Source organism: Artemia sp. Qi Xiang Cuo, chromosome 21, assembly GCF_049724085.1.
Source record: "Artemia sp. Qi Xiang Cuo chromosome 21, ASM4972408v1, whole genome shotgun sequence".
Classification (NCBI taxonomy): Eukaryota; Metazoa; Arthropoda; class Branchiopoda; order Anostraca; family Artemiidae; genus Artemia; species Artemia sp. Qi Xiang Cuo.
In genome coordinates this window covers 2,554,454-2,568,014 of record NC_142814.1, presented here as the reverse complement: position 1 = coordinate 2,568,014, position 13,561 = coordinate 2,554,454, and the positions used below count along the sequence as shown (strand labels likewise).

The 13,561-nt window shown below is 36.3% G+C and overlaps 1 protein-coding gene across 3 annotated transcripts in view; it reads right to left on the bottom strand.

The window, feature by feature from the left end:
* The window catches only part of LOC148939147 (patched domain-containing protein 3-like), a 260,903-nt gene that overhangs the window by 23,416 nt on the left and 223,926 nt on the right, over positions 1-13,561 (bottom strand). For all 3 annotated transcript variants that reach the window (XM_089106538.1, XM_089106540.1, XM_089106539.1), the window contains exons 15-16: positions 7,691-7,960; positions 1,922-2,077 (exon numbers count right to left, since the gene is read on the bottom strand). In XM_089106538.1, the coding sequence (XP_088962664.1) occupies positions 1,922-2,077; positions 7,691-7,960 (426 nt within the window). The remainder of the gene's footprint in view (positions 1-1,921; positions 2,078-7,690; positions 7,961-13,561) is intronic.

Genomic DNA, 13,561 nt, shown 5'->3' with positions numbered 1-13,561 from the left:
AAACTATAAGAGAATTAGAGGTTTTTTCAACTCCTAAAAACAACAAGCTTCTAAGTACATAAGTACCCTTAGTTCTAGTGTAAGGAAAGAATTTCTTCCTTAACTTAATGACAATTTCTTTTTAATAATGCGAATATTTTTTACTCACCATAAAAAGGTTAGAATTATCCATTTTTACTATGTAATTACAAAAAATGCTATATCAAATAAAAACGACTCGAAACTGATGGAGAATCAAATATGGAACCTGATTATATACAAAAAATAATAGGCGAGTAAAAAAGAAGAGACACCGGTTTTTTGAACTAAAAAAAAAGACACTGAACTTTGAAAGTGCGTCATGACCTGTAGGCCGCAAATAAAACAGGATGGAACATAAAGTCGTAGAAATGGAATGCCATCTGAGGGAGCTCTGAATCTCTTTGAAAAGGTGTAGAGCTTCTATAGAAGTATTACCTAGATGCGAGGGGCTACTCACACTCTTTGAAAAGGTGTAGAGCTTCTATAGAAATGTTTTCCTATAGCTTCTATAGAATCCAGACGACGCATACTACTAACCCCACGCATAACAATTCAGAATGCTTCATTTTTATACCGTAACAAATGTCCCAAACCGATTTATTTTTCTACTTAGCAAAAATCCAATATAACTTTGTGTTTTCAGTAAAGGACAAAAAGCATTGTTTTGAGTTTTTCTACTCTCCTGCGAAATTTGTGTGGTGTAAATTAATATCTTTTGAATTAACAATTCTGATTTGGAACCGGAAGGAGATATTTATACTTGGACTCAGTAATGCAAATTTGGTAACCATAACTTAGCTGAAAGTATTTTATAATTATGACTAGGCCTTCATTCTTCGTTAAAACAAGTAAGCTTGCTCCAAAAAGCAAATATGTAATAGTGGGGTTGAATTACACTACCTCTACAATTCCCAACATTGATACTATACGAAAATAGCACCATTTGTGAAATATCCTAGCTAAATCCCCCCCCCCCCTTTTTCTCACCATCATTAGTAATTGACAAATTATAAAACTAAAATTACAGCAAATGACTATAAGAAAGTTAATGTTTCATTAAATAAAGACGGCTTTTAAAATTTTAATTAAATTTTAAATTAATTTTAAAAACTAATTGCCTCCTTCTTGTTTGATTATTCGGAGAGGTACTTAAAGCCCAGCCCACCTATGTACCTAATTCTTTGAATTTCTGAGCACTTCTTCAACTATTTTTTGTATTAGCGGGCATCCCGAAGTATTTTAAATTACTAATCCCCCTCCCCCAAAAAGAGGCCTACGAACATGCCTGAAATCTACTGAGCAGTCACTGGTTTTATTTGAAATTAAACAGTAATTATAATGCAATATAATGTCAAGCCTTTATTGAACAACCACCATCAATCGCTAAAAAAAAATAAAAAAAAAAAAAAAAAAGAAGAAGACTAGAAACAAAACACATTTCAGAAAACTGAAAATTCATTTCAGCTCGTGACATTAACCACCTATATCACATAGTATACTCGACAGAGCCACCTACAGTATATTAAATTATAGATGGCAAGAATACAATCTAAAATAAGTAAAACAAAAAGATAATATATGGAAAAAATTTAATCAACGCAATAAAATTGCACAAAGTACAATTGGTTTTTACTAATCAAAGTAAAAACCACAAAAGTAGAACAACCTTCCATTTTTTTTAAATTGGTTGGGTTAGAATTATTTCCTTTTTGACCACTGAGGAAGTTCTGCTGTGATACAGGCAAGATATTCTTTTTTTTGCTCTTTTTTATTTCGTATTGGTCGGAGAAAGTGGAAAATGGAAAGCGAAATGGTGTAGTATAGACTCTATGAAAAAGACAAAGAAACAAAATTCATTTCAAAGAGAGGTTTTTTTCTTTTGAAATAAAAGTTAACTTGCCTCACTTTCCTTGACCTCATTCCCTGAATTAGCTCTTGACCTGACAGCTTCATTTTCTACTTCATCTTGATATGGTTCAGGGCCAATAAGACTTAATATAACTGGTAAAAAAACTAGACCGTGAAAAAGACCATAACCAACAACCAAAACAAATATCTGCAAAAAACACATTTTAAATTTTTTAATATGAGACTTAACATAAAACTAAAAATAACTAAATGAAACCAAGGTAAAAACAAACTTTTTCGTATGATACCCATTGGTCTACGCAGCGTAGTTACCAATCTCCTGATTCTCTGCCTTCGACTGGGAGTGCGATGCGTGGTTTGGGGCAAATCATCCAACACTACCCGTTTCCCTACCCCCAGATTTTTTCAGGTACCCATTTGGATCTGCGTTGACCCTGGCTGAGCTTACAGAGTCACGTCAGTGACCCCCAATCCAAACTAAATAACCAGCCGCACCAGGACTCGAACCGCGGTCCCCATGGATAAGGGATTTCAAGTCTAGCACACTAACCCCTCAGCTAATTAATAAGGCTCAACAAAAACTGTAGCAAAACTATGAGACAGATCATAAGCAACGGCCAAAAAAATACTGAGGCCTTAGTTTGATTTATGTAGAAAAAAATTCCTTAGCATGATGGTACTTTTTAGACTAACAGACACTGTAGATAAAATTTTAAGAGAAGAACGGTGTGGTTTGATCAGTGAATGAATTTAGGAGTGAAGTAATGAGAGGTAAAATAAATCAAGGGTTATTTTGGGTCAGGTCAAGTCGTTTGTATTAGATTTAGAAGCCAGTATGAACCCTTGTAAGGTTTTATTTTCATTTTTTCTTGTTCTCTATCTTCTATGGCCTTCGATGACTAAGCCCCGTTTTAGGGATGAAGGATGACAGATGACGCTGACAACATATGATAACACTGAACTTTTGGGCCACTCACCTGGGGCCAAATAAAAAGGTCGAATAGGATGGCAAGAGTTCACAAGGGAGGCTTTAAAGGAGATTAAAACTCCTAGAGAGGGGTGAAGAGTGAAGCATTAAATATATTAGGGTAAAGGAGAAGGGTGTACAGTTACGTTGGCCTTTGGCGGTGCAGCAGGTTGTTAGTAGTAGTAGCAGTATCAATAAAACAAATATCTGGAAGTATGTTTTAGATTATTTACGATAAGGTTTGATAAAACATAATATAACTTAAGCAAGACTAAATATAATTGGTAGAAAAACTAAACCACGAAAGAGACCAAACCAAAATCCAAAAAAAAAGTATTAAACCGTGTGAATCAGTCTCTCATTTCGGACTGTTCTTAGCTTCTACATGCTAAACCAAGCTATATTGACCCTCTTGCGACAGACTGAGGACTTTCCTCTTAAAAACTAGTAAAAGAGCTCAATAAATCCTTTTGTAAGGTGCAGTTCGTGAAAAATGTGAGGACAGCACTTTGGTTGTGACAGAAGTATTATCTCTCGTGGAGACATACATAAATCTCCAATTATGTCTTCTGAATGTTCAAGCTCCATCTTCGTTACCTTCTAAAGATATCTTTTCTGATCCATTAGGATGTGGAAGTACTTTAAGATCTCCATTATTTAGATCTTGAATTTTCTTATCAACTATTTACTTAACTAAAATCCAACAATTCTCGGGTAATGCAATAGAACATGTTCACTCAATAGTTAATAGAAGACGTGTCAATAAGTCCCGTCAGGATCAGTTCACGACAGAACTAATTACAGACTTCTATAATAATGTAAATATAAAATCTTTAGGATTAAGGTTTTTCAATCATCTTTTCCTTGATTTCCCATATGGTCAAGCTATATTTAAAGAGATCTTTGCTGATCCATCAGGATATGGAGGCCTCCTTGCGCGATTGAAGGGGATCTATTCTTTCAATTGTTATTACAAGAGGAGTCACTAGGTACTATCAGGATCAGTTCATAACAGAACTCATGACAGAGTTCTGTCATAACAGAAGTATTATTTCTTGAGGTTAATTCTCTCCACTCATCTCTTCCTTGATCTCCCACAAAGTCAAGCTCTATCTAAAGAGATATTTGCTTATAGATCAGGATGTGGAAGTCCCTCAGAATCCACAATGTTTAATTCTAGGATCACCTTATCTACAATTTACACACTCAAAATCTATCAATCCTTGCGCGATGGAAGGACATCTTTTCTCTCAATAGTTGTTACAAGAAGTGTCGATACCAATTGACTTAATGCTTATGGAGATTCAAACTCATCCTGTTATGACCAGTTCATGACAAAACTCATGACATAGTCCTGTCATGACAGAAGTGTTATATATTATGGACCAAGTTTCTCCACCCATCTCTTCTTGGGTCTCCTACATGGTTAAGCATCATGTACTGTGCCTTCCTAAGATGTATATGCTGATCAACGATGTGGAAGTCCCTCATGATCTCCATTGTCTAATTCTGGGACGTTGTTATTTACTATTTACTTGCAAAAAACCATCAATACCCTGGCGATACTGTGAGGTCTATCCTGTCATAGGTGTTACAAAACAGGCAGATAAGTAGATGTCAGATGTCAGAGAGAATCAGGATTGACAGAACACATGACAGACTTCTGTCGCGACAGACATGGGTTAAGGTTTTTCTTACGTCTCTCAAATGGTGAAGTTTCATCTATGTTGTTTTAAAAAAAGATCTTTGGGAGCCATTGGAATCTATCAACTATCCATCATTGTTGTTGTCTTAGTTACTAGACTCACGATTTGCTGAAGGAAATATTCGTCCCTGCTACAATGAACATTTTTTTTTACAATTAAAGGGGGGTGGGTATCTCTGTGTTATTGCATTGCTATGAGTTATTCAAAGCGCATATACAAGACCATATTCAGGGAGGAAGGGGGTTACCCCGAAATTTTTGTCCGAATCGTAAAATCGTAATAAAAATGAACATAAACAAATTTTTGATGTGTTGATTTTAAGTTGGAACGCAACCAAAAAATATTATAAAAAAACGCAATTCTAGGATCACTGGCCCTAATCTATCCTCTTTAAAGAAGATAAATAAAGTTTCTATAAATCAGATTAGGTTTCCTTCAGATTAGGTTTTCTATCATATTTCCTTCCATTATTATCCACTTCAGAAAACTATCCAAATAATATATTTTCCTCCACTGTTGAAATTAACCACAGGCAAAACTAAATTTTATAGAATCAAGACTGCAAAAATCCATTTAAACAAAGAAACTGGAGATGATTAATAGAGAAATATTTTATAAGGGCTATATATTGGACTGTCCAAGGGGTGCATTGACAGTGCACCAAGGGGTGCATTGACAGTGCACCAAGGGGTGCATTGACAGTGCACCAAGGGGTGCATTGACAGTGCACTATGGGTTCATTGACAGTGCACCAAGGGGTGCATTGACAGTGCACCAAGGGGTGCATTGACAGTGCACCAAGGGGTGCATTGACAGTGCACCAAGGGGTGCATTGACAGTGCACCAAGGGGTGCATTGTCATTGTTTTGAAGGGAGAATGATAAATAAATCAAACTAGTGCAATTAGTTTCCTTCAAGTACTAGTTTATAATCACTCCTCCTGAGATGGAAACCCTGTGAAATTCTGCGAATAACTTTTACAAAATTCAGTAAATATTTAGATTAACAGCGTATTCAGATAGCTAAGAAACAAAACTTGCCTCCAGTTTTAAAGTTTTGTAATCTTTAAATGCTTATCTTCCTTTTTATACTTTTTTTTCTTAGAATCAAAATACCATTCGAGCCCTGAATCATACAAATATAGAACCCTAAAAAATACATCAAATTCTGAAAGTAAATGTAATTACAACTTACTCTTTAGTTGAGTCACTATTGTGCTTACTTAATTACTATTTAGTATACTACTATACTTAGTAAAATTACTATTTACTTACTGCTTCATATAGTATATACTATTTTTCCACACGAAAATACGAAATTTGAGGTTTGAAAATAATATTGTTGATTATATAAAGGAAATTTTAAGTGACTGCATTAAATTTGAAAAAAAAACAACTGAAACGGGTTGAGTATACAGCTGAACACATACTACAGAGAAATACAATTCCAGGATTACTTGTCATAATAGCCATAGCTTTTAAGTTAGCCTCTCCCTGAGATTCGTGTGAAGAATCCCATCTCGAAAAAACTAAACAAAAAGGGCCTAAACACATACCCCCCCCCCCCCAGGGGCGGAACCTGCCTGCACCAATCAAATGTGGTAGCCTAAAAGGCTTTATATTACGACACATCAAGGTTTAAGTGCGAGTAGAATTAACTGAAAATTGCTTTTTATTAGGAGGAGGGGGTTAGGTCTTTAAATTTTGGGAGTGTAAAAAACTGCCATTTGCTCAAACAACATTGTTGTTTATTATTGCTTTTTAACTTTGACACAGCCAAAATAATTATGAGACTAAAAGGTTGATTTTGAAATATTTTGGCAAGCGAGAAAACGGTAAAAAATTCATCATAAAAAACTCAAAATTTCACACTTTTCAAAAATTAAAAGAAAATACTGGAAAAGAGACTATACCAATGAATTCAATATAGTTATCTAAAAAGGCAGGATAAAATCACAGCTTTAATAAACGTCAGGTTTTGTATTCCCACTGACCCCAATCAAAGAGTGCATATGTTTTTTTTTTAAGTACACCCTGTATTTAAAAAATAGACAGTTTTTAAGTATACCTTAAAGAAAGTTCATATCTTAAAGTGAGTATATGCCATCATATCGCGCTGACAGGGAAGTTACGAATTCGTCGGAGCAATAGATGTTCCATAATGCCCTTGTAATGCGCCAAAGATTTGTATTAGCGCGTGCGCGAAAGGCGGAGTCACGAACAGAGGTGTGCGATTGATGTGTCCCAAAAATCTTTAATGGAGACTTTTTGCTACTGTTTGTATAGCCTATATTTATACTGTGATGAAAAGAGTAATCAGCGTATAAGTTCAAAATCTGAGCCCAGCTCATTACCGTGCCCTACATGAACCCTTAAACAACTCTCTATTGTAATCTAGTTTCCTGTCATCAATGAAGGAAAAAAAGAGGGCACACCACCCATTCAAAAAAGTGATTATCCTTGTTGTTCAAGTCAGGGGGTTGTAAATTTCCTGTACAATATTCCTGGCAATGGCAATGGCGTACTTACCGTTTTGACTCGGCACCATTTTTTAGGGGTTTCAGGCTATTTTTCAAAATTCCCCAAAATAAGTTTTCAAAATAACATTTTAGCGCTAGAACCATTCCTGAATCAGCTACAAATGACAATTAGGTACTTGTATGATATAGCGCCTACCTAATATTCTTCTAATATGTTTCTCTGACGCTCAATCCTAGTGAAAAATACCTAAGTATGATAAAAATATAATACTTTAGAAACAAATTTGGGCTATATATTTGCACATTAGAGGGTGGGAGGGGGTTGTTATGTATAGCGGGTCTGCATGTCTAATGTGTTAGGTACAACTATTCTGCAGATTATGGAGTAAGAATTGTTTTTTAACTTCACGCTATCCAAATACTTTACACCCCCCCCCCTAATGTGCAAATACATAGCTCAAATTATATATTTTCCATGTATTCTGTCATTTATCTTTGTCTTGTCTCACTCTAAACTGAAAGAAACTAACGAAAAAAACAACAGGTTATAATGCGTCAATGAATGAACACCTTGAGCGGTAGGGGCTATATCATGCAAGTGCAGACAATTTATCTCACTGCTCAGTTTGTTTAAACATATTTGTATACCTTAAAGAAAGTTGTGAAAACATGCGAATCCGAGTCAGCAAGAAAAATAAACGCCAAAAAAGTTGAAAAGCCGCCGTGAAACACTGCTGGCCCCATACTAGCAACGGTCACTCGAGCTCTCTCATTTTTGCTGTCATATCTTTGAATCATAAATGTATGGGCTATGTGTGCAGCGTAGTCAACGCAGAGTCCAATAGCCAAAACTAAATTTATACAGGAGACGGTATCGATAGTAAGTCCCCAGAAATGCATTGAACCGTTGACGTTAACCTGAAAAGTGAAAGGGAAAACTTAAAATAATGGAATCTTTGGCACTTTAACATGGACTTAATAGGGATTTAAACATATTAACGCCACTGTCAGTGCAGCGTCGCCAAAGAGAAGCATAAAATTTCAAAGCGATCATATATTGTGTTTTAACTTATGTGTTTTAACTAAGAGCAGCATAAAATTTCAAAGCGATCATATATTGTGTTTTAACTTATTAAAATTTAGAATTCCATTAAAGGTTGAAATTGCTTTTAATTCAACTAAAAAATTAATTAAACAAAGGCATATTGTTTTGTTTAAACTCTTTTTCAATGCTAACCTGTAAAACTCAAAGATAACATGAAACTGAATGGTAGGGAAACTTGGGGGTTTAGCAGGAGCTTCAAAAAATCGTACCTCTGACAGTACAGTGTTGCCAAATAGAAAAATCAAGCATAAACTAATATTAACTTAGTAAAATCTAGATTTCCTTAGAGGGTCACAATTTCTTTAGGCCCAACGTGAATTTTTTTTGAAATAAATCATATTCTTTTCTCCTATTTTTCGATAATGACCTGTAAACTCAGTCGGGCTCTTGAACAAATATACTACTACTGGAACTAACAACTCACCGCAGCACCAAGCCGCCTGAGGCCAAAATAGCTACGCACACTCCTCCATCCCAATCTATTCAAAGCCCCCTCTTTACACCTCCCAGGAAATTCCCATTTCTTTTAGACCTTTTTTTGTTACATCTTCCCACTACAACCGCAGACGACATGCTTCCCGTTTAGCCCTACACGGTTGGCTGAAAAGGATAATCTTTGGCAATCTGTCATCCTTCATCCGCAAAACGTGCCCTAGTCATCTAAACCTTTCTCTCATTATATCTTTAGAAAGTGGGATTGAACCAGACTTTTCGTTTTAAATAAGGTCAGTCAGCCGGGTACCAAGAACAATCCGTAAGCAATTTCTCTGGAAAATATCAAGCAAATATTCATTCACTTTTTGGAGCGCCTATGCTTCAAAGCCATTTTTGACCACTGTCATCACTGTAGCTTCTAATATTATAATCTTAGTTTGCAGACTTGTTTTCCTATTCTTTTAAACTTTTTTGACTGCGAAGAAACACCCTGAGCCTCCGCTATTCTACTTTTATCGTCTTCACTGCTCCCACCTTCTTTACTAATAATACTACCAAGGTAAGTGAAGCTACCCACCTGATCAATCATTTCATTACCCAACGTCACCTTTTTATCCTCACTTGTTCCTAGCCTTATTTTATTTATTTATTTATTTTATTTATAACCCACTGTACAATAAATGTAAAATAGTGGAGTAATACAAACACAAAAAAAAAGAAAGAAAAAGAACAGCGACAATCTAACCACAAATATAATCACTAATAAAAAAAACGGATAAGACTGTGATGTGGGCCCAACCGAAAACTAGCAACCTGACTGATCTTCGCTTGCACCATTTCAAGCGAGGACAGAATTTCTGTTGCACCATAACGACCAACAAGTCGCCTATTGCGCACAGCAAGCGGCAAATATAATAGGAACTTACAATATCTAAAATAATTAACCTTCATTTGTTTCAGATCATGCTTAGTAAAAATCGGATACAGCCCAGAAGCGGATAAAATCGCATGGTCACAGAAACTACAGTAGAGTTTAGCAAGACCACGCCTATTAAAACGTCCACGGTTTGCAACAATTTTCCCATAACCAGCTTTAAGCTTATCCTTAGAATCACAAATAAATTTACGTCGGATACTTCCTACGGATTCACAAATGGAAATACCAAGCCATTTAATAACAGGGACCCTAGGTACCGTAAAGGTATTGCAAGCAAGGGGAGTAGCAGGGGGATTAACAGCGTTGAAGAGTAAATATTCACATTTCAAAGTATTTAAGGATAGGCCTATTTCAATAAGCATAGATCCCACCATGCTAACATTCCATTCAAGCCTCCTTTTGGAGCGACTAATCAGGAGTAGGTCATCAGAATATGCTAAATAAGACACTTCCGAAAAACCAAAAAAACAACTGGGGGGAATCTTATTAATCACACTCGAAATACAAGCATTAAAAATATAAGGCGAAAGAACTCCTCCTTGCCTAACCCCGCTTTTAACAGGAATATTTCCAAAAACACATCCATTCGATTTCAATCTAACATATGAATTCGAATACCAAAAACGTAGCAGAGAAATAATCGATGGGTTTATACCAAGCTGATGTAAAGAATAAAAAGCCTGAGGGTGCACAACACTGTCGAAAGCTTTAGATATGTCTAAAGCACATATATGTAATGACTGACCTTTCGTTTGTGCATCCTTAAAAAGGAGAGCAAGCACCCGATGTGCATAATGACAAGAAATCCCCTTTCTAAATCCAAACTGATTAGCATCATAATTCACAAAATCAATAATATAAGGAAGAAGCACATATTCAAAAAGTTTGCTAATATTGCAGGCGACAGTAATAGGCCTATAAGAATCACATTCATTTACGTCTTTTCCTCTCTTTACAATTGAGGTAACAGTACCACATAGGAAACTATCAGGCACTAAAGAACAACAAAGACACATTTGAAAAAGTAGCTGCAAATGTTTTACTAGTTCCCGAGAATCTTTCCGTAAATGAAAAACGCTTATACCATCAATATCAATAGACTGAGACTTCAGCCGCCTGATCGATTCAGTAATTATATCAGCTGACACAGGAAGGACGTGCTTTTGTTGCATTTTTTCGGGAAGGCACTTAGCAAGGAGTTGGGAATATCGGCTATGTACAGCGAAATTAACACTGGAAAAAATATTCGAATAATGTTGGATCCAATCGGATTGCGGAATATTATCACTCTTATAATCAGTAAACTTAGAAGAATTCGTCACAAACTTCCACTCTTTCGAACTGTTTGGAAAATTAACTCCAGCTTCACGAACGGACCGCAGTTGTCTTTTATAAGCCGTTTTTGTTTTACGTTTAATATCAAAAACAGTACCACGAGAGGGACGCCCACAAGCAATCCAAATACGTAACCATAGCTTAGCCTGATTTTTCACTTTTTTCAAAAGAGGGTCATAATTCCAAACAAACTTTCGCGTGTTGGACCGAATACGTTCAATTGGGACAGCTACTTGTTCGGTTTTTTTCAAACATGAAATAATTTGATGATAATACATATTCAATTGCAAACAAGCACTGGGTGAGCTAACTCCACAAAAGAGGAGGTTATAAGGCACATTAATGGTACTCAGCAGGCTTGCAAGCGTGGCCACATATAAAGGCCAATCACAACGATTCCAATTTCGCCGTTGAAACCACTTTTTTTCTACGGATTGGGGAGCATTTATTACTAGTTTAGATGTGACTGACACACACAAAGATATGGGTATGTGATCATAATCTCTTTCATCTTCATCAACATGGACAGTTGAAGTTGTAACACCAGCAGAGCATACACAGTGGTCAAGGTTAGACCGGGAGCCGCTGGCATGTATGTAAGTAAATGGAAGATCTTTTGTCCGAATCCGGAAACTAAGGGGGAGGCACTCGAGTAGTGAATCGGATCGGGGGGAGGATATTGTCATATCACAGTTCATGTCACCCATTAGTAGCCAATCATAACCAAGTTTCTCAAAACCCGATACCAAATTTTTCAATTTTCTGCAGGCTTTAACATAATGGGTGAATGACCCAAGATTATTCTTGTTATGTGGCAAACAAACATTAACTAGTACAGGATCACCAATCCTGGCGGCTAAATAAATATCATCAGATCTATAACACTGTGGGGAAAGGGAAGAGAGTTTCTGATTCAGCACGCAAGCCAACCCACCGGAGGGACGACCACGAGTTCTTCGGGCATTTGTAGAAAACACAATGTGACCGGGGCTACGTCGAAGGAAATTTACGCTCACAGCCGGCAATAAATGTTCTTGACTAGTGACTTAGTCCTTTTAACATTAATTTTCAAACCTGTTCTAGCACCCTGAACTCGCAAAACCTCTAAAAGTTCATTCATTTTGCTCACACTTTCATCTAGGATGCTTAAATCATCAGCATAATCTAAGTCCAGGAGACTTTTTCCTCCCCATTTGATTCCAGGGCCTACCATTGCCTTTCCCATGCTTCTTAAGACAAATTCCATCAAAATGATCCATATAAAGGGGGATAGAACACAACCTTGCTTAACTCCTGATTTAATACGAAACCAGCTGCTAACCTCATTTCCTACCTTAACCGCAACAGTGTTATTTTTTTACAAAATAATTTGCGAAGTTGCTGAAGGTGTCTTAGGGAAGAAAGCTAGAACTCCAGCTAACAATATCAGTGAAAAAGCTTTATGTTTAATAGAAAGGAGAAAGGGCTTGTACAAGAATTATCTGAGTGATAAATTATATGAAGATAAAAAGAATGTAAGGAAAGTGGAGAAAGTATTAAAACATGAACTAAGGAGGTGTGAAGTGGAGGCCATGGATAAAATTGCCGAGGATCTGGAAGATGCAGCTAGACGGTATAATAGTATAATATTGTACTGGCATGTGAATAAATTGAGAAGGAATAGTCAATCCGGACTTGGCCCAGTTAAAGATAGGAATGGGGCTACAATTAGCGATAAGGAGAGAACTAAAGAGAGATGGGCCGAACATTTTGAGAATTTGCTTAACCGAGATAGTAGCAGTAAAAGATATAGAGTAAAACTAAAAAGTTTGTGATATCTTGGACGTTAAGGAAGATTTTTTTTGTGAGGAATAATAAGCGACAATATTAAAACGATTAAGAAATAATAAAGCTTCAGGTGCTGAGAGGGTGGCAAATGAGTTTATTAAATACGGTGGCTCTGAGGTTAGAAATAAGTTACTGAAGATTATGAATATGATTTTTGAAAAAGGGGAAGTACCTAACGATTTTAGGATAACCTTAATTAAGCCATTTTATTAGAAAGGTGATAAAAGTGAGTGTGGTAACTATCGAGGCATTAGTCTAGTCTCTGTTGGTAGCAAATTACTTAGTAATATGGTACTTTTTAGACTGAGAGATGCCGTAGACAAGGTTTTAAGAGAAGAACAGTGCGGTTTTAGAAAAGGTAGAGGATGTGTCGACCAAATTTTCACTCTTAGGGTAATAATTGAGAAGTGCCTGAGTTTTCAAACACCTTAGGTCCTTAGTTTTATACATTATGAGCAAGCGTTCGATTCTGTTGATAGAAGAGCTTTAGTAAAGGTTTAATCCTTGTATGGTATACAAGACAAATACATTAAAGTGATCCCTCCTTTATATGGATTGCTTTGATGGACTTTGTCTTAAAGAGCACAGGAAAGGCAACGGGAGACCACGGAATCAAATGGGGAGGGAAAAGTCTCCTGGACTTAGATTATGCAGATGATTTAAGAATCCTAGATGAAAGTGTGAGCAAAATGAATGAAGTTTTAGAGGTTTTCCGAGTTCAGGGTGCTAGAATAGGTTTGGAAATTAATGTTAAAAAGACTGAGTCACTAAGGATAGGAATAAGTGAAGATGAAAAGGTGACGTTGGGTAATGAAAAAATTGAGGAGGTGGGCAGCTTCACTTACCTTGGTAGTATTATTAGTAAATACGGCGGGAACAA